Source organism: Glandiceps talaboti, chromosome 10, assembly GCF_964340395.1.
Source record: "Glandiceps talaboti chromosome 10, keGlaTala1.1, whole genome shotgun sequence".
Taxonomy (NCBI): domain Eukaryota; kingdom Metazoa; phylum Hemichordata; class Enteropneusta; family Spengelidae; genus Glandiceps; species Glandiceps talaboti.
The window spans coordinates 18,264,575-18,283,513 of NC_135558.1; the positions used below are offsets into that span (position 1 = coordinate 18,264,575).

Sequence of the window (18,939 nt, forward strand, 5' to 3'; positions counted from 1 at the left end):
TTTTTGTTTCGTTTTGTTTTCTAATTGAGCATTTCTTTATGTTTGAAACTTTTCCACTTAAAAATTGTTTGTCGAATTTTGAAAAATTAATTCTGGGTGATCGAATCGAGGATGGTCAAGTGAAGAAGTTACTACACACTATTTCCTTTACGATGTTACAATGTTCGACACTTTCCGCGAGATAAGATTTTCAATTTGTTTTTATATCCATTTACAGGTTGAACATACATTAAGCACAAGGTATATTCGTTTTCATCAGGTTTTGCAATATATATTCGTACGTTTTACTAGTTCTTGATATTTAGATAATTCTATTGACTTTTCTCAGGGCCCCTTTTTGACATTTGACCAAATCTATACTTTGCTAGTTGTTAATGTTATACAGATGAAAACAAACGTGTCATACACATTTCAAATGCTAATGTAATGTATTGGTTATTTATTTTGTCTTCATTTTTCTCAATCCTTTCATATTTGTTGCTTTTATAATCGAACGGATTTGTGTCATTAGTTCAATCATCTATACTCCCCGTTACATGCTAGTGTTCACTGGCTCAGATAAAATAAAAATAAAAATCGTATGTTAACATTTACATTAAGAAGCATGAAATTGTTACATCTATTTCGAGCCTCTTCACTGATAGATGTAGTACTTGCTAGTAAGTGTGGACAGCTGATCTATGTCCATCATTTTAAAGTTATTAACCATTTACCTATAAATTTGAACATTACTAATAAGTATGGGCCCTTTCTACATCCATCTTTGGAAATTAAGCACAATTTTGAACCATTCAGTTACAATCTCGACAGTGATAATTAGTGTGGAGGGCTTGCTCATCCTTTAGTTAAAGTCGTGCATTGAAGTAAATGTGAATTATCGTGACTCACTGAAGGCCAATTAAACCAGCTAAGACAAATCGGTCTCGCTTTTTTTCACCATTAAATCTATTTATGAAATACTTTCCTACAAAACTGAAGTGTTAGGGTGAAATATAGACATTTCGGCCACCTTAATCGCACCAGTAGTCCACAATATTGAAAACGTCACGAGAGGCCAGTTTATGTGTGGTTGTTGGAAATTTTGGTGTTAGAATGAATTTTAGTCCTTTCCTAAGTTTTACCAATCGGTAAGATAATCAACTTTAATGAACTTTACTGTTTAGTTGTCTTCATCCATTTTCACATCTCATAACGAGAGATAGTGAAGTGGGGGATGTGGTTCTACCCGTCAGTCCATCTGTGTGTGTGTCCGGCTGTATGTATGTATGTATGTATGTATGTATGTATGTATGTATGTATGTATGTATGTATGTATGTATGTATGTATGTATGTATGTATACACGATATCTCAATAACCTTTGGACACTCCTTTAGGTTGTTGATAATGGCATTTGCTACACACATTACAGTTACCGCAAGAGCAGATAGCATTGACGGCCAATACCATGCGTATTAATGAGCGTTATTAGCATATGTCTGGCCAACATCTGACTATGGTGCTGTTTTGGCATAACCATTCTCTTTGTCCAACCTAATACATACCGATATTACTACTTACCATAATATACTAATAAAAACTGTTTATTATGTTTATTGATACGCTAAGTGATTCTATTAAAATGTGAAATTTACTACATGTATTCTTTTCGTCAAACAACATTGTTTAATTATTGCATACTTATAGGACTGATAATTTGGAAATATACATGTATACCAACTTATTATCAAATGGAACGAAATATTGCTATAGTCCGTAAATTGCGTCAAAAAATACGTGAAAAAGGTACATACTTATTTGCTCATTAGCATGTTTCCATTATTTTATCATTTTCTTTTGTTTAACTCAATTACTGCTTGTGTAAATGAAATTCACATACCCACCTTGAACTCCATCTTCAAGGTCAAATAGTCAACACAATACTTTATTTCTTCCATGCACGAGCCCGTTCGAATAAACCTGACACATCAAGTCAAATACTATAAGGTACAGTAGGTCATTTTGCGACATTCTCAAAACCACCAAAAGAAGTCATTTTTGTCGTAAGAATTCACATTTTGTCTCATAACCGTTGAAGTTTACTAAATACAGGTTCAACTGAAATATCCAAACCTATGTTATGAATTGAATTTTTTGGCACTTAAGTTTGACCTTTAAATGTTAAATGTTAAATGTTAAACAAAATTATTACCATTGTGTTTATCGAATTGCAAAAAAAAAAACATTTAAACACGAAACCCTTACACGAGGAATTCAGTTTGTATCTGGTTTCAAAAATCTCAGGCCATGGTATGATCACCTGAAGAAAATATTGCCTTGTCGTCATCAAGTTCTTAGTATACACACAGACATGAAGTGTCATATTTTGTGCATGGTCTTTGGTAACAATGTAAAATAGCGTTTTACAATTGATGATGCACAACAAACCAGTAAAATACCAAACTGATATGAAGTCAACATTTAATCGATTTGTCAATTATAACGTAGATAATGTAGTAACATACATTAAATTATGTTAGATGTATATCAAAAGTTTATCGATAACGTAGTTACGTTTTCTAAGAGAAAATGTTTCAACAATTTCAAACCTCAATGTTAATTACATATTGATTTTAGGATAATGTGTAATTAGTGATCGTTAATAAGTTATCATTGTTAAATTACATGGAATTGAGATACATTCTCTGCCAATAAACATGTACAGTGAAGGATGTCTATTGTAAAGGTAAGTACTCTCAATTCAAAGTCAAATACGTATAGAAATGAAAAGGCGCCATCTCTCTATCTTAATGGAATAAGAATGGATTTACTTTTCTGGTAGTTACAAAACTAGGTAAGAGCCAAAGTATCAAGCAGATTATTTTGTAAAAGTTCGCAGGTTGAAGTTATCAGTAGCTTCACACACTCTTACAATGGTGGTATTAATGAGAAAAAACTAATGCCATTCAAATTGATATCATGGTGGCAAAGGTGGGACACAGTCCTTATCACTGAAATGGTTAAGTTTGGTCATAACACATCCATGTATGAAAGCGATATAACATGTTCCTGTGTACTTGTAGCAATAGCATCAACATGATACATGGGTCCAAAATCTCAGACTAGTGCAAGCTTTCACCTCTGACCGTACTTTTTCACCTCTCTTGTTGGGGAGGGTTATATTTTACAGAAAAGAAATTGAAGACTTTGCACTTTTTTTTTTGAAAAAAAGGTTATAGTGTATGTGACGGACCCTGCTTAATTTCACCCAGCTGCCCACTTTGCAATTATATTAGGCTTCCCCATATGAATATCTTTCTCTTTAATATCGATTTGATTTATTAGATCAAAACCTGCCATGACTTCGATGACCTCCAACACACAAACACTGCTGTCCAAAAACGGCACCAGGCTGTCAGAACATGCACAAGCTCCTACTGAATACCAAACATTTGAAGAAAATAGCGACTCTGAAGCCACAACATCTTGTTTGTCAACATTCTCAAGTCACATCGGACTTATATATGGTTTCCTTGCAAGCGTTTTCTTTACCTTTGGTTTTATCGGTGTAAAATACCTTGAAAACCGAATACATGCATTTGAGCTGACATTGGTAAGACTGACAATACAGCTTGTAGGCACTATACCCTTAATGATATATCTCAAAGTTGATATACCACGTGACAGGAAACACGTCCTCTGGTTAGTCTGCAGAGGGGTTTTAGGTGCTATTAGCAATGTGTGTATTTTTTATGCTATCCAACGAATGCCAGTCGCCGATGCATTAACAATATACTTCTGTAAACCAATTTTCGTCGCCATAATAGCTTGGTTGCTTATCAAGGAAAGCCTAACACTAGTCGAAGTTTTCTTTGCCATGTGCACTGTGTCCGGCGTGATACTAGTTGTACAACCAACTGTTATTTTTGGAAACCATAGCGACAATCAAGAGGAGCACTCGATCATTGGTACAATCACTGCTTTGATAAGTGGAATGTCTGCTTCATTTGCATGGGTTGTTGTGCGAAAAATTAAAGAGGTCCACTTCTTATTTCCCATTTTGTATTTAATTGTGTTTGGGATAGTTTTGTCAACTGTGTTAGTATTGCTTTTGAAAGAATTCACACTGCCCTCTAGTGGCACAGATTGGATAGTTATGATTGGTATAGGTATTACCGCCTATATCGGACAGATGTGTCAAACACGAGGATTGCAAATAGAGAAGGCAGTGTACATATCATTAACTCAGACTTTAGATGTAGTTTTATCTTTTGTTGTGGAATATTTCCTTTTCGGTAGGGTGCCTAATGTGTTCAGCATATTTGGCGCAACCTTAGTTATATCATCAACAATTGGCATTGCTATTAAAAAGTGGATTTTGTCAAAAACAGAACAAAATTCTGATTTAAAATAAAATGGCTCTCGTAAGATAACGATTGTTGACTAACTGGTCAATAGTGTTTTTCTACTAAAGTGATAAGCTATATCTGACATGACTTTTTAGAAGTATTCACTAACATACATCACTGTATGCATAACCTCATGGGGGGGGGGTGTGAAGCTATTACAATGACAATGTTGCCACTGATTGGATAACTTACATATACTTTAATCACTCAGATCATTAACAGATGTGCTTGTTTCCTTTGTTCGTAACCAATCAGAATGAACCTTATGAAGTGTTTCACATTATCTGAAAATCATTCACGACTGTAATAACAGGAGGTGTTATTGAATACATGCATTGAAAGTAAGCTGGAATATCAATGTACCTAGATACGATAGCACTATTAGCCAATCATCTGCCAAGTTCATGTGAACAATGTTCAAGACAAAATTAGTAGCACCCCAGTCAGAATATGCTTAAATAAAAATAGATTTTTGATTAATATTTTGATTTTGTGATATTTCCAATTATGTGAAGTATTATCCTTTTCATCGTTTCAACTTTTCAGACCCTGAGGCAATCACACTATTTTGTGTTATTAGTAATGTGAAATTTGATTGGCTAGACTAGATAAATTATTAACTATATGTTCTAGCCTTTCGTCAAGTTTCAAGAAAAAGCGTTTGTATTGAATGCTTTAACTTTGTCTTTCTTTAGATAAATAAAGTTTCAATTTAAATATGAACTGAAAGAGGTTTTAGTCATACCTGAACCCCCCACCCCCACCCCCAAAATAAATGACTGTTTAACAGTCTATATGTCTGCACGTGCTTCCCAGTGTTAATAAGGCGAAGGTATTGTCAAAGCAACTAGCCGTTTGTAAGGTTTTCTATAATCATGTAAAGCCCAATACTAAGATAGTCATGCCACAACACATTGGGCTTGGGATAGGAACTTAAATTGCGATTATTCCTGCATTTCGTCGGTGTATTTTGTGACGCGATTCTGACTCTGAACCTAGTTTTGTATTAATACTCCGTCTGCATGCGGGACTAGGCCGTGGTCATCTCCAGGGTCCAAGCTTATGTAGATTGGATACCTCTTTGCGATATATTGACCCAGCGATACAAGAGAAAGCCTAAGTGAATCAGCCTTGGGGGTTAACTGACGGTTTGGGGAAATGTAATTGCGTTGATAATAACATCTCTATATTGATGTTTTATTTGTTTCAAGATCGAAAACCCGTAATTTGATCTCCGACATACTTCGTAGTCGTCAATTCATTTTAAGGGGTACTTCCCATAAGGGGTACACCATTTGATATTAGGGAGCTAGAGGATTTTTGTAAAAAACTATTGAAGGCCATCCCCTGAAAAAAACCCCAAAACAAACCCAAAACAAACCCCCAAAAAACTCAAGATAGAAAAAAATAGTCCAGTCAAAATATGGAATGACCCATCACTAATTGGAACTGAATTTATTTTTTCACCATTATCTTCAGATTGGTCCTCATAATGAAATATCAAAAGATCTCCTCAATCTAAGTGGTGGAACATTATCTAATTTGCATAAATCCAAAATGGCCGCTGAAAATATTTAACTAAATTTCAATTCTAATAAACTTTTATGAAGTATTTAAATATGTTAATCTATGTAGTTTGACTATTGGAGTATACAGTAGTCACAACAGACCTAATTAGTATGCTGAAATTTGCATAAATTAAATATGGCTGCCAAAATGTTGAATTTTCATGTTTTTATACTGTCTTGTTTTCCCTTGAGAATAAGTATGTATGAGCTTGGAATGTGGCTCCGAACATGAACAGGATTCAACCAGGTTGTATGGTAGTTAGGTTAGAGATAACCAACTGTGTGGTTGTTACGTAAAGATCAACAGTTTCACCTAGAGTGTCGTGGGATTCACTGCAATCTAACATGTACAGATGCCTACAATCGAAAAAGAGTATTAAATCTTCAACCGATAGTCATTCTTTACGTTCTACAGAAGCACTGTGTGGCTATAACAAACACTGTCTTTTCTGTGGCACAACAGACATGTATGGTGGCAAAAAGAAAGATTTTAAATTGGTACCAGTGTCAATTTTATGACTGGCAAAAAAATAACTCGGAAATATATTCCTTTTGGTGAAGCTACTCCAAAACGTGTCAAGCTTGGTAGGCCACAGGATGAAACACAACTAGAGGCATTCATTTAAGCCATGGAGTATTTGGAGGAGAATGATGGTGAGCAGCTTATAATTACAATCAATGATCTGATGCAAAAGATGACTGGCTATATAGGTGACCCTGAAGCATGTGGTTTTACTTACATGAAGAAACAGATCAAAAATCATTTTGGTGACAAGGTAATCATAACTGAAATCATGGAGTACTGCAGCTACTATTCTCCAATACTTTCATTCACAAAACAGGAAAACTCCAAAGTATAAAAGCTTATGATAATACAGACTGCAGCAAAGCTCATTAGACTGAAATATACCTACCCAAATTACCATGAGATGTCTTACATTGAAGAAATAAATGCATTCTTGCCAGAATCTTTTCGAGTTTTTCTTCAGAGCATATTCACTAGTAAAGACACAAACTAGAGGTAAAAGATGGCTTCATTAGGCCAATCCATAGTCCGAGCAACTCATCCTAAGTGTTATATTGTCTCCATTGCAGTGAGGATCCGGACTTGGTGTCCAGCTGCATCATCATTTTGCATAAAAATCCCTGATAAATACCCTACATAAATTTGGCTTTTGCAGCAGCTATGATGATGTGATCAAGTTTGAGTGCAGTGTAGCTTTCTCCCAGGGCATAGAAATTCCAAATGTGACAGCAGGCAACTTTATCCAGTACGTCGCAGACGATGTTGCAATTGACCATAAAATTCGTACCATTGACGGGAAAAACACATTCCATGGAATGGGGATCATAACCACAATAACACCTGGCATATCGGGTGAATATTGAACACTTCTTATCAGAATTTGGTGGCCTGCAGTCATTGAGCTATGGGAAATTACGAAAGTATGATGCAAATGATCAGACCTCTCATGCTGCTCTACTGTGAAATGTGTTACTATCACTAAAATGACATAAACCCAAGTGATATGACCTGCATTTACCCAACAGTACTGCATGTTTCTTCTCATGCAAGGCGATATGGCATTACTCCTATTGTAACATTTTATCAGCCACTTTGGTGGAAGGCCCTAACAATACAAGAGAGTACTCCATTAGGCACTAAAATAAGATCTACTAAGATTCCACACAGAAATGAGCTTTCCAGGCCCTATCAGACACATTATGACTGGTACAGGGCTGCAGGAATTACTAGAGTGTGTACATACAAGCAATGCAGTAGGCCATATGCTGAGTGAAAAAGCCATTTCAAGGGCTATTCGTGGACATGTACTTGCCAATAGAGCACTCACTATAATTTTATTGGCACAAGCATTCAGCATACCGATGCCATGCATACCATCAAGTCAGCAAAGTGAAGTCCAACAAAGGGAACCTAATGAAGAATCAATCCTTGAGACAGGTGAATCTACCTCACAAGCAGATGATTAGCGTCATGTTGGTGAAGCTCAAGGGGACCATGAAAGCAGTTGATCAATTTCAAAGTTATGGATTCAATATCTAGAAATGGTGAGCATTTACAAGCATTCTTCAAAGCTGAGCGCACAGACAACTTGCAGTTACAGTTGAAGATATGTACAGTGCATGACATGTTGCCATATCTAGCTGCTTCAGGTCACAAGAACTATACAAAGTCACTCTGTCTTTACTTGCAAAGCATAGATATGCTACAGGAATGCAGGAGTTGACACCTTTTACTTATCACACAAGTGAGCAGCATAAATATCTATATCATACAAGACAAGAAACGGACTTGTCAGACACACAGCCACAGGAACTTCTAGCTTTTCTGACACAACGAAACCCTTTCTATCTAGATCCCTTCCTACATAGTAGTGTTACTGATGTTACATGTGATGCCTTTGTGAATATCAGACAGTGCCAAAGCAGGTGGTGATATCTTTGCCATCAGAGGATATTCAGTACATATTGGATAGAGTGGCATTGCTTCATAGAAATCCATGGTATCGTGGAGCAACATATGACTTTTATGAGGAAATATGCCAGCAGTACTACTGCGGTTACAGCCTGTACGTAGAATATCACGATATGTTCAGCCAGTAGTAGTGTTTGATGGATATCTGGGCGGACCAAGTACAAAGGACACCACCCAACAGCAGGACAAGGACAGCAGCTAGATCAAACACCTGGTGTGCCAAGGATGTCACACAAAACATACCAGGGGGATGCTGAGCGCCTAACTGTACAGACTACCATTGTTGCTGCACAAGTGACAACTAAGCCAACTGTCGTTGTTGGTGATAACATAGATCTTCTGATTTTGCTTCCAATCACAGCTCACAACATCAAATGTATACTTAAGGCCACAACCCCACCATGGCAGGAATAGGACTCCAAGATGCTGGAATATTACTGTCTTGAGAACTGTGCTTGGCCCACAAGTATGTGATAATGTACATGTATTATTCATTTATGCTATCTAGGGTGTCACACAACTTCTCACATCTATGGGCTCAGAAAAGGAGTTACACTGAAGTTGATTTGTACCAGTCAACTGTTTAGGGAAATTGCGGAGGTATACATATGTTGATTCATGCCTCTAAGTTCTATGACATTATTACAACAGTTAATTGCATTGTGGGTAGTCCACTCGATATTATTAAACATATACATTATGTCATCCGATCATTTATTAGTTATATCTTAATATTAGGTTTGGGTTTAGTATGTTGTAAGTGTGGCTTACGGTATGCTTCAGTAATTATAATACTGCACACTAAACCTGCTGCAAAACCTGCTCAAAACGTATAAACTCAGCCTGTGCCCCTATAACATGTCCCAATAAATATTTAAGACGCAGTATACAAGATGTGTCCCCATTGGTTATTTCGTTATCTACCTGTGCAACATCCTCTTTTTACAGGCAAAACACACATCAACTATATTCATAAGAGCTTAGATCTGTATGCAGTGCTATTTTGCTACACAATGAGTCGACTTATCCCAAAAGTTATTAGATCGGCTGCAAAGAGCCAAAGCGGTGAGTATAGGAGTCCTAATGAAGCATTACCCCAGGAAGCAAAGTTCTTTCATTTAATGAGGAGGGTATTTAGGGTTATTTCGATTACCTAAATTTATTTTCACACCTTGGGATATTCAATCATTATTCCATGGTCTTCAAAAGTTATATCAAGAAGCTTTGTATTATGTATGTGCTTTGTTATAATTTATGTATACATCAAATTATATTATAGTTGAATAATACATTTACTGCATTTAATTGTAAGGTTCTAATTATGTAAATGCCTCATTGATATTCATATATTGTTTACGAAACCAAATCTATTACTCATAAAGATGTGTACCAAGTTTCATTTTAGAGATAATTATGACACAGACGAACAGACGAACGTATGGACGGACGGACATACATCACCATTTCATAACCTCCCCTTAGTGGAGGTAAAACAACAGTGCACTTTTATTCGAATATGTTTTTGATGAACATAAATATCTAGTTAATAGTGTTATAAATCGGATTCTTTTTAACAGTTCTGACGGCTGTTAATCCCAAGATAAAAGAATACCGAGATGAACTGGTAATGCCGCCATGTAACTTCAAACCTCAAAAATACAAGGTATTAACTTTTACTTGCTATCCTAACTTACACCACTCTTTCTGATATGTTCACAAAGAAATGTCACAACAAAAATCTCGCACAAGACGTTTCTTGAATCTATCTTGTATTCTAGATTTTGTGATCAAGACCAATTATTGCTTCAAATGATACGGCAGCCATTGCTACGGATACTCTACCGGAGAGTATTTTGGGGAACATGCATAATTGATAATTCGTTTCGACTATGATACTTAGTTAGTAATCCTCAAATTTGTCTTCGATCTGCCAAGGAAAACACGAATGACGTAAGATCAATGATATAATTGTACCCTCTCACGCATAATTGTGAAATATCCAGCTAAAAATAACGGCGATTTCGAACATTTAAACAGAATTCAATTACCACAGAACTGATGACAGATGAGAGTTATGACGATGAAAGACCGGGGTATAAAACTCCATTTTAGTCCATGCGTTCGACCTGGCTTGCGTAGTATATTTACCTATTTTACAAAACTTAATATGGGGATTGGTTATTATAACATGTTATCTCTTCCAAAAGTCAACTATTGCCAACCGATCGGAAGTTTAATGTTATGATTTGTACAGGGTTTATCGTACGCAGAGGCAATAAAAATACGCAGCGAGAGACTAACACCATCTCTACTTACATATTATCAAAATAAACTGATGATTGTTGAGGGTCAAATGCAGTGGTTGTTTGATCAGAATGGAAAGAGATATTTAGATCTGTTTGCAGGAATTAACACAGTCAGCGTAGGACACTGTCATCCGTAAGTATATACATATATCTATGTATTCATTTACGAAGACCTCTTTATGCACACAGATTTTAGAAATGTTTCTTAGCTTCACCTAATTGTAGTAGATAAACAATTCTGGTTACAGGGTACTTATGCCCTCATATGCTAAATTGAAAATGAGTTCAGAGCAAAAATACATGACTATGTTCACACTGTATTAGTTATCAAATTCCATTTTTTCTAAAATTAAACTGAATTCGTTTGTTAATATCTACTATATACTATGCTTTATAGTGTCAAGCAAGTTACTTTCCTCCCTCCCCCCCGCGCGTTAATTCTGCTCGTTCCCTAAACACCTGTAGCCCCGTCAGGTGGAGGAGACCACAATCCCAGACTATACACACTGTATGTTGCAAGGTTCATAAATAATGACGTCTCTTATTCATCACAACATTCTGTTTACAACAAAAAAATTATAATTACAGTGTGTCTGCAGTTCGCGCATTCTCGCATGTTGCTCCAAATTACCTTTCTTGACAGTTATAACAGTTGATTAAAATATATCTGTTGATTGGTAGTGACAAGGCCCCTTAGGTCTTTCATATATCCGTTGGCTGAACGAAAGGAAATATTTTGAAATGGTATCATATTGTTACATGCATGTGTGTAGACTTGTACAAGCATCCGGCGAATATTAATTCTTTATTTGAATATTTTGTGTTAAACAAAAACGTGTTCTTTTGTGACAAACAATAACATGACTGGGTGATTGTGAAACAGTCGGGTGAGGGCGTACAACCCCTGACAGACTTAGTAGTAACTGTAATAGTTTAAAGACAGTTGACATTTCCTTTACAAAACTAAAAATGAAATAACAAACTGAAAACATTTGAAGATCATGAGAATAAAAAAATATCTCCCAAGGGACTGGTACCTATGTGGCATGAATGATTAACGCCGAGACAGTTATGATGGGTGTGCATTTATAATATAATAATGGAAATGAATCTGTGCCATTGCCTATATCAATATTCTATCTTACTGACAGGAGAGTGGTAGCAGCTTTAGAACGACAGATGAAGACACTGTGGCATACTAGCAATGTCTATGTTCACCCAAAGATCCACGAATATGTTATCAAATTAACAGATAAACTACCAGGTGATTTGAAGGTAATCATAGCTAAATCCATTTTTCAAGTGGCCATATGGATTAGAATTTGGTATTTATTTGGGATGTTTCATTGATAAAACAAACCTATCCATATTATTCTACTTGAAAGAATAATATGAAGCAACATATAGCAAGCTCTTGTTTGTAACTCAATAAATTGCACAAAAGAAAAGAAAAGGAAGAGTGTGTAAAATATGTTATTGTACTTTGAAAAACATTGTCAAAACATTTATTTCGCTTTTTGTAATTTATTGAATTACAAAGATGGTGTTTATCGATGCTGCTTCACCTTTAGTTTCAAGTGGGAAAAATATTGTCTATAGTTGTATAAATCAAACATGCAATTTGAAAATAAATACCCCCTTGTCATCCATGCGGCTATAATATCTACATTGTATGTGTTGCTTGTTTGAAACTGACAGTTTACATTTTTGATAACTGGAAATAGATAATGGATAAATCTAGACATGTTGTTAGTATCAGAAAAAGCAACATGCCAATGTATACTGCAGCGTAAACTGAGGTTTCAGTTTATGAATACATACGAAAACTGTTGTTTAGACATGAAGACATACTCTATTGAATGTATGTTGGTTTTAATTATGTGCACAGTAGGGTAGCATTTCTGATGACTTTCGTTACCTTACAAGGTATATTGTGGTGACGTGAAGAGTTTATACTATCTTGATGACAGGGTAATTACATCGGCACAAAAGAAGCAATGCTATCACTCACTAGTGTAATCTATTAAACTACACAACAAACGTTTTCATTTGTGTCTATAAACCGAAAGATCGATTGCCGCTGTAGTATTTTCTATCCTCATTGCAACATTAAACACTACCAGAGAACGTGAAAAATATGATAATGTCTGTACGATTTGCAGGTTGCTTACCTCGTCAACAGTGGATCAGAAGCCAATGACCTGGCTATGATGATGGCAAGACTTTACACAGGAAACTTTGATATCATTTCATTAAGGTATGTAGCTGGTCATATATTCTTAAATTGGTGGTGGACATGGCATTTTATTTTTACAAAATGTAAAGAAATTTTCAATATGTAAAGTCAACTTTTCTGCTAAGATGTCGGAAGGAAATCCTGATATAGCAATTTGTACATATTTGCGTTCAGTGTCAACGATCAAACATATTTGATGTGAACGTATTGCTCCAATTTTATCAGTCGTAAGTATTGCAGATTCAATGGGTCTCTCATATATTCACGCAAGTGTTTCCATAGGTAGTTCTTGGACCGTCAGATTAGCAATGCCCCTGGTTTATTCAAGTTTACCCCAGTTATAATTTTCAAACGTCTTCTCAACATGCTGTTTTGTTTCCCGTTAGATCCTGCACACAATGACTTGTTCAAATTAAATTTCCTACAGGAGATTGATCCACCTGCATTCATTAAATATCTATTTAATTTGTGCTCTTGGTCTAACAGTCGTCAGGTGGAATTTCACTGCCATCTTCCCTAGTTGCTGGTCATCAAATAATGACCATGTGGTTTCTAAATCTGACATTGGTCTTGGGATTCTAGTCATGAAGGTTCTATATGTTCATATGCACAATACTTGTTGTCAACAAAACAATTCCTTATAATTTGAAGAACCCCCTCCTAATCACAATTTATCCCTGACATATGCTGAAATTTTTCAAGTACCCCTCAATTCTCCTGAAACGTCCCCCACCAAGGTTTCTGTGAATTCAGCCTTAATGCTGCGATTTTATGAGCAGGAATCCACAATACAATTGACGTCTGTACCCAATTAGTAAACCGGAAGTATGTAATTGCGCCCTCTGATATGAACTTGATGAACTCGCCTGTTGACCCCACTGCAGTCGACCTATATATGGATTATTGTAGTTCGTTGATGAAAAATATAAAAAATGAAAAGTATAGTGTATAGATGTAGAATTTCTCATCCATTCTCATAATATAGGAATGCCTATCATGGTGGCAGTCCATACCAACAAGGCCTGACAGCGATGGATTCATGGGCTTATACCTTTGCCAGAGGATTTGGAATTCATAACAGTATGAATGCTGATGTGTACCGTGGACCATTTGGTGGGGCGAACTGTCGAGACTCCTCAGTTCAGGTGTAGTGTCAAAACGAATAATAAAACTAACTCCGAAAGTTTGAAAATATCATTTAGGCATAATTTCCTTTTGAAATATTTGATATTTAAGCAATTGAAGATGTATTTACGTTTGTTTTTTCAAACCAACTTGGTAAAGATTTCATCTGCCACATATTGCGTTATCTGAAAGTTACTCAAATGGAACTCAACATTTGTTTTAAAAGGGTATGTGACTTATAATATGTAGTTTTCAGGCCACATTTACTATCTGATCTGAACTCGTAGTTTTCGTGGCATAATTGACGCACGAAAACAAATGTGTGCAGCTTTATTGAATACTTATACATGAGTAAATAATGTAACATTGGTTAGGTTATCTCTCTTTGGAGGATGTGGTGGCCCTGAAGGGTCTCTGGATTGTGTGTCAAGCCGTAAGAATGGTACATCGCATGCACTAAAACCACATCCGTCCATCTGTGCATGCATACCTATGTGTGTCCATGCGTCAGTCCATAATACATTATTTCTCAGACATGCAATATCAAATTTCATTCAAACCTGGCACAATGCATGGTTACAAATCTTATGGGCCGTATGTACGTCACTTTGTTCTGCAACATACACAATCTGTGTAACAGCTTTGAAACCATAAGACAGAGACTTCATGCAAGTGTCTACTCCTATAGTATAAGATGCTACCTTTCTGCTGATACGACATTTACCTTCGGAGTCAAAATTCAATAAAAAAACCCCCAATTCCATTTGTTAGTCACACAGAAGTGAAGACCTGGAGAAGTATGTCTTCTCCTTAAGACTTGCACCTAGTGCGAAAGATGAATCTCTGTGTTTTTCCTGGATAATTACGTAGACTATATCTTACATTTTTTTTCAACAAACGTATCACTCAAAGGTAATACGTTTGTTGAAAGTAAATATAACTTTGAGCTCTCAATTTGATATCATAATATTTATGCTCCACGGAACTATCTCTTTATCAGACCATTCGAGAGTGTGACTGTGCAGTGGGGCAGTGCCAGGCTCGTGAGATGTACGCATGCCAGGTGGATGACGTCCTTAAATTCTCCTGTGCTAAGAAAATTGCGGGTGTATTTCTAGAACCTATCCAGGTAGGCTTATCTACTTCTGGTGTATTCGTATATATGTAACGAGGTACTGGAGAGGTAATTTGCACATAGCGATTCAAAACCGTTTGCCTATAATCACAGAATACGTGCCAAAAGGCCAAGGTTTCAATCCCAGGTTCTCGCATTAGTGTGAAGCCATGCAAATTAGACAGGACTATTTTTTGTTCTTGCCCAACTTAGTGTCTATAGCTCTGCCATACAACCGTTTTTCGAATCTAAATTTTAATCCGAACAACCATTGCAGAATATGATAGTGATGCCTTCTGCTTTAGTTTTGTATATGTTTTCAGTAGTCCTAAAATGTGAAATATTTTTTATTCAGGGAGCTGGTGGCATAGTCCAATTTCCTAGAGGTTTTGTGAAAGATACGTATGCAGCTGCAAAAGCCAAGGGTGGCCTCTGCGTTATTGATGAAGTCCAGACGGGGTTTGGTAGACTTGGAAGTCATTATTGGGGATTCGAAACACACGGTGTTATACCAGATATCGGTAAATAAATAAATAGATAAATAAATAAATAAATAAATAAATAAATAAATATGCCATACATAAATTTTGAATCAATTATTTGTCTTCTCTTCAATATTAGCATGAGCTTAAATTGCAGACAAGGAATGTCATATGACACACGGTCACAATTACACTTGAAAGACAAACAACGTGAATATTTCTTCCGATTAGATAAGTATATCAATCATATTGAGGTCATCAAGGTGAGGGTGATGAAGGTCAAGGTGAACAATATTCGAAATGACTTCAAATTAAATTTATATTTACATAATGTAGTCACAATGGCTAAAGGTATTGGTAATGGATTCCCAATGGCTGCCGTGGTTACAACACCAGGTGAGAACGTCATTTAATTCACTCCTAGTTCTTGAACTTACAAGAATACAGCCCCTTTGCAAGTAAACATGGTCATTGATTCTTGAGAAGAAGGAGAAAGAGGAGGCAAAATAAAAAAAATCTCGCTAGTCTTTTGTAAAAATCCAAGATTGCGTGTCTGACAAGTACACACATTTGTAGTAAAATAGTGTATGTTTGTTGTTACAGAGATCGCTAAATGTCTGACGGAAGCCATGCATGTTAACACCTTTGGTGGCAATGCCTTGGCCTGCACTGTAGGATCAGCAGTTATTGATGTATGTATGATCTATGTGTACAGTATTTAACGTCATTTGAATTGACAGTTTTTGAGATAATGTAACAAATTGAATTACGAAAAGGCTGTCGTAATAGTGCTAATGAAAACAGCAAATGAATGTCACATTTTCCGTAAGCCGTATGATGTGTATTGGCCAAGCTTTAACCCATACAAACAATTCCTTTTCTATATAATTATGAATAATAACAGCATGTTTTGTTCAATAATATGCAAATACAGGTGATTAGTATGCCTGAATTTGCATTCTGTCCAGTTCTTGGCATGGCGAGCTAGAATACGTCTACCAAATTCATTTGAACCAGACAGACAGACAGACAGACATACATACATACATACATACATACATACATACATACATACAGGCATGCCTGCAGATAGACAGACAGACAGACAGACAGACAGACATACATACATACATACATACATACATACATACATACATACATACATACATACAGACACACACACAGACACACAGCCAAAACATAAGCACCCCAAGTTACAGAGTTCACACCTGGCCCTTGTACGTTAATCCTAACACAACCTGTTGAATCATGTTTACTTTTGAAATGCAAACAACCTTTAAAATGCCGACTTTGTGTTTGACGAACCCTTTGCAACCACTAGGTGATTGACGACGAAAATTTGCAAGAAAATGCTGCTACTGTTGGTACATACCTTCTGCAAGAACTGAAAAATGTTCGGGATGAGATTGAGATTGTTGGTGATGTGAGAGGGAAAGGTTTAATGCTTGGTATTGAACTTGTTGTCAACAAGGTAAGTTTATAAGTTACAAATGAATTTCAAATTTATGATGTGAGAGGAAAGGAAATATAATAGTAGAAAAGATGAGGTATGGTCATTTATTTGTTTATTTTCAATTAGCAAAACAACTCCCAGACTGCTAATTATGTTAATTTGTTGGGGATATGCCTTCGAACATAGAAGACTTGTTAATACTATATCTAGTTGATGATTATTTTTTGTTTGTTTTTATTTTCAGGAATGCCGCACTCCATTACCAGTTGCTGATGTGGCTGATATCTTTGAGGATACTAAAGACATGGGTATTCTAATTGGCAAAGCTGGCATTCATGGAAATGTAAGCATAATACAGTTCTTAGACAAAGAACAGCAAACTGCCATCCAAATTAGGTCTCTCCAAATATGCTTTTGAAATTAACAAATGACAAACTTGTTACAATTAATCATCAAACTGGTTAACCATCACAGTAACACTGCTCGTCAACTCACATGCCATCATGAACACAAGACTTTTCTTTTGGTGGTACACCTGCTTTTCATTACAGTGTTCATACAAACATCATCTATACCTTGGCTGGGTCTCAAATACAGCACCTATCTATCCTTTGATCCAGTTTGTAACCACTATGAAGTGATTTGTGAGCGATGCGGTTTCGATTCCATAAGTATTTTGTTCATTAACATGAAAAGGAGTAAGCGTTTGTGGATAATTAACAGTCATATGATAAGGCCAAATAAAAAAAGTTGTTTGGTTCCGGTTACCCGACCACACCAAGTTTTTCACGCCAACCCTAAACTTTGTTTGTTTTTTTACATATTCAAGAAAAACAAATAAGAAAATCGCGAAAATTGTGAAGTCTCGCAAGAAGTAGTGGATGCGGAAACCGACATCACCTGAAAAAGACAACATAAAACTGTTCTTAGAATCTGTAATGGCTGTACATCTGATGAGAAGAAGCCAATAACACAAAGACCATATAGAAAACAACAGAAAACATAACTAAACTAGACACTCACATGAAAAAAAGAGTAAAAAATAAAATACAAAATCTACCTTCCCCACCTATTTTAAAATTGGATGTAATCGGAACCACACAATTTCTTTACGCCTAACATTGATAATGTACTGGAAAAGACAAAACATTCATTGCATTCATAGTATAACGTCATTATAGTATATGACACCTCACCAATTTAATGGATTTAACTGGACACTTTTAAGACAGACATCAGTTTTTTGTCCAAGGCAAGTGACCGACGTTTGCCCCAAAAGTGTCTGTTAAATGCATTAAACAGAATGAAGCATAATCTGCTATACCTCTAAGTAATTAAATGTAAAAACGTTTTTTTTTTTGTATTTAAAGTACTTAAAGCACAAACTGGCTGGTTTCAAACCTGAGCTGGTTTTTGTGTATAACTTTGAAATTTCTACTTTCTAAATAGTTTTACCAACCATTTCATCTCTCCACGCAGGTCCTTCGCATCAAACCACCGATGTGTATCACCAAAGCTGATGCAGAATTTGGCGTTGCTACGATACGAAAAGCTTTGACCAATCACAGAGATAGGAAAGAAAAACGACGCACATAAGTCACCAAACAGAATGATATTTCAACATCAAATGATTGTGACGTCACAACATTCGAACAACCAGATTTAAACTGAGTGCCTTCAGTAAGGGCAAAGTTTTGAGATTCTCATTCCTACAGACAATTGTTGGAATACAAGAGAACATATGTAATAA

At 36.0% G+C, this 18,939-nt stretch overlaps 1 protein-coding gene across 1 annotated transcript; it reads left to right on the plus strand.

The window, feature by feature from the left end:
- Positions 1 to 10,043: 10,043 nt before the first annotated feature.
- On the plus strand, positions 10,044 to 18,785 carry LOC144440705 (alanine--glyoxylate aminotransferase 2, mitochondrial-like). Its single transcript, XM_078130089.1, has 12 exons — positions 10,044 to 10,115; positions 10,707 to 10,891; positions 11,910 to 12,033; positions 12,921 to 13,015; positions 13,980 to 14,139; positions 15,120 to 15,248; positions 15,589 to 15,754; positions 16,052 to 16,111; positions 16,319 to 16,407; positions 17,058 to 17,207; positions 17,434 to 17,532; positions 18,669 to 18,785. The coding sequence occupies exons 1-12, from the start codon at positions 10,080 to 10,082 to the stop codon at positions 18,783 to 18,785; spliced, it is 1,410 nt and encodes a 469-aa protein (XP_077986215.1). The 5' UTR covers positions 10,044 to 10,079.
- Positions 18,786 to 18,939: the final 154 nt, after the last annotated feature.

Coding starts and splice junctions, on each gene's coding strand:
- LOC144440705 (XM_078130089.1), top strand. CDS start 10,080: ATGCCGCCATGTAACTTCAAACCTCAAAAATACAAG. Junction 12,034..12,920: donor AACTACCAGGTGATTTGAAG/GTAATCATAGCT, acceptor TACGATTTGCAG/GTTGCTTACCTCGTCAACAG. Junction 16,112..16,318: donor TGCCGTGGTTACAACACCAG/GTGAGAACGTCA, acceptor TTGTTGTTACAG/AGATCGCTAAATGTCTGACG.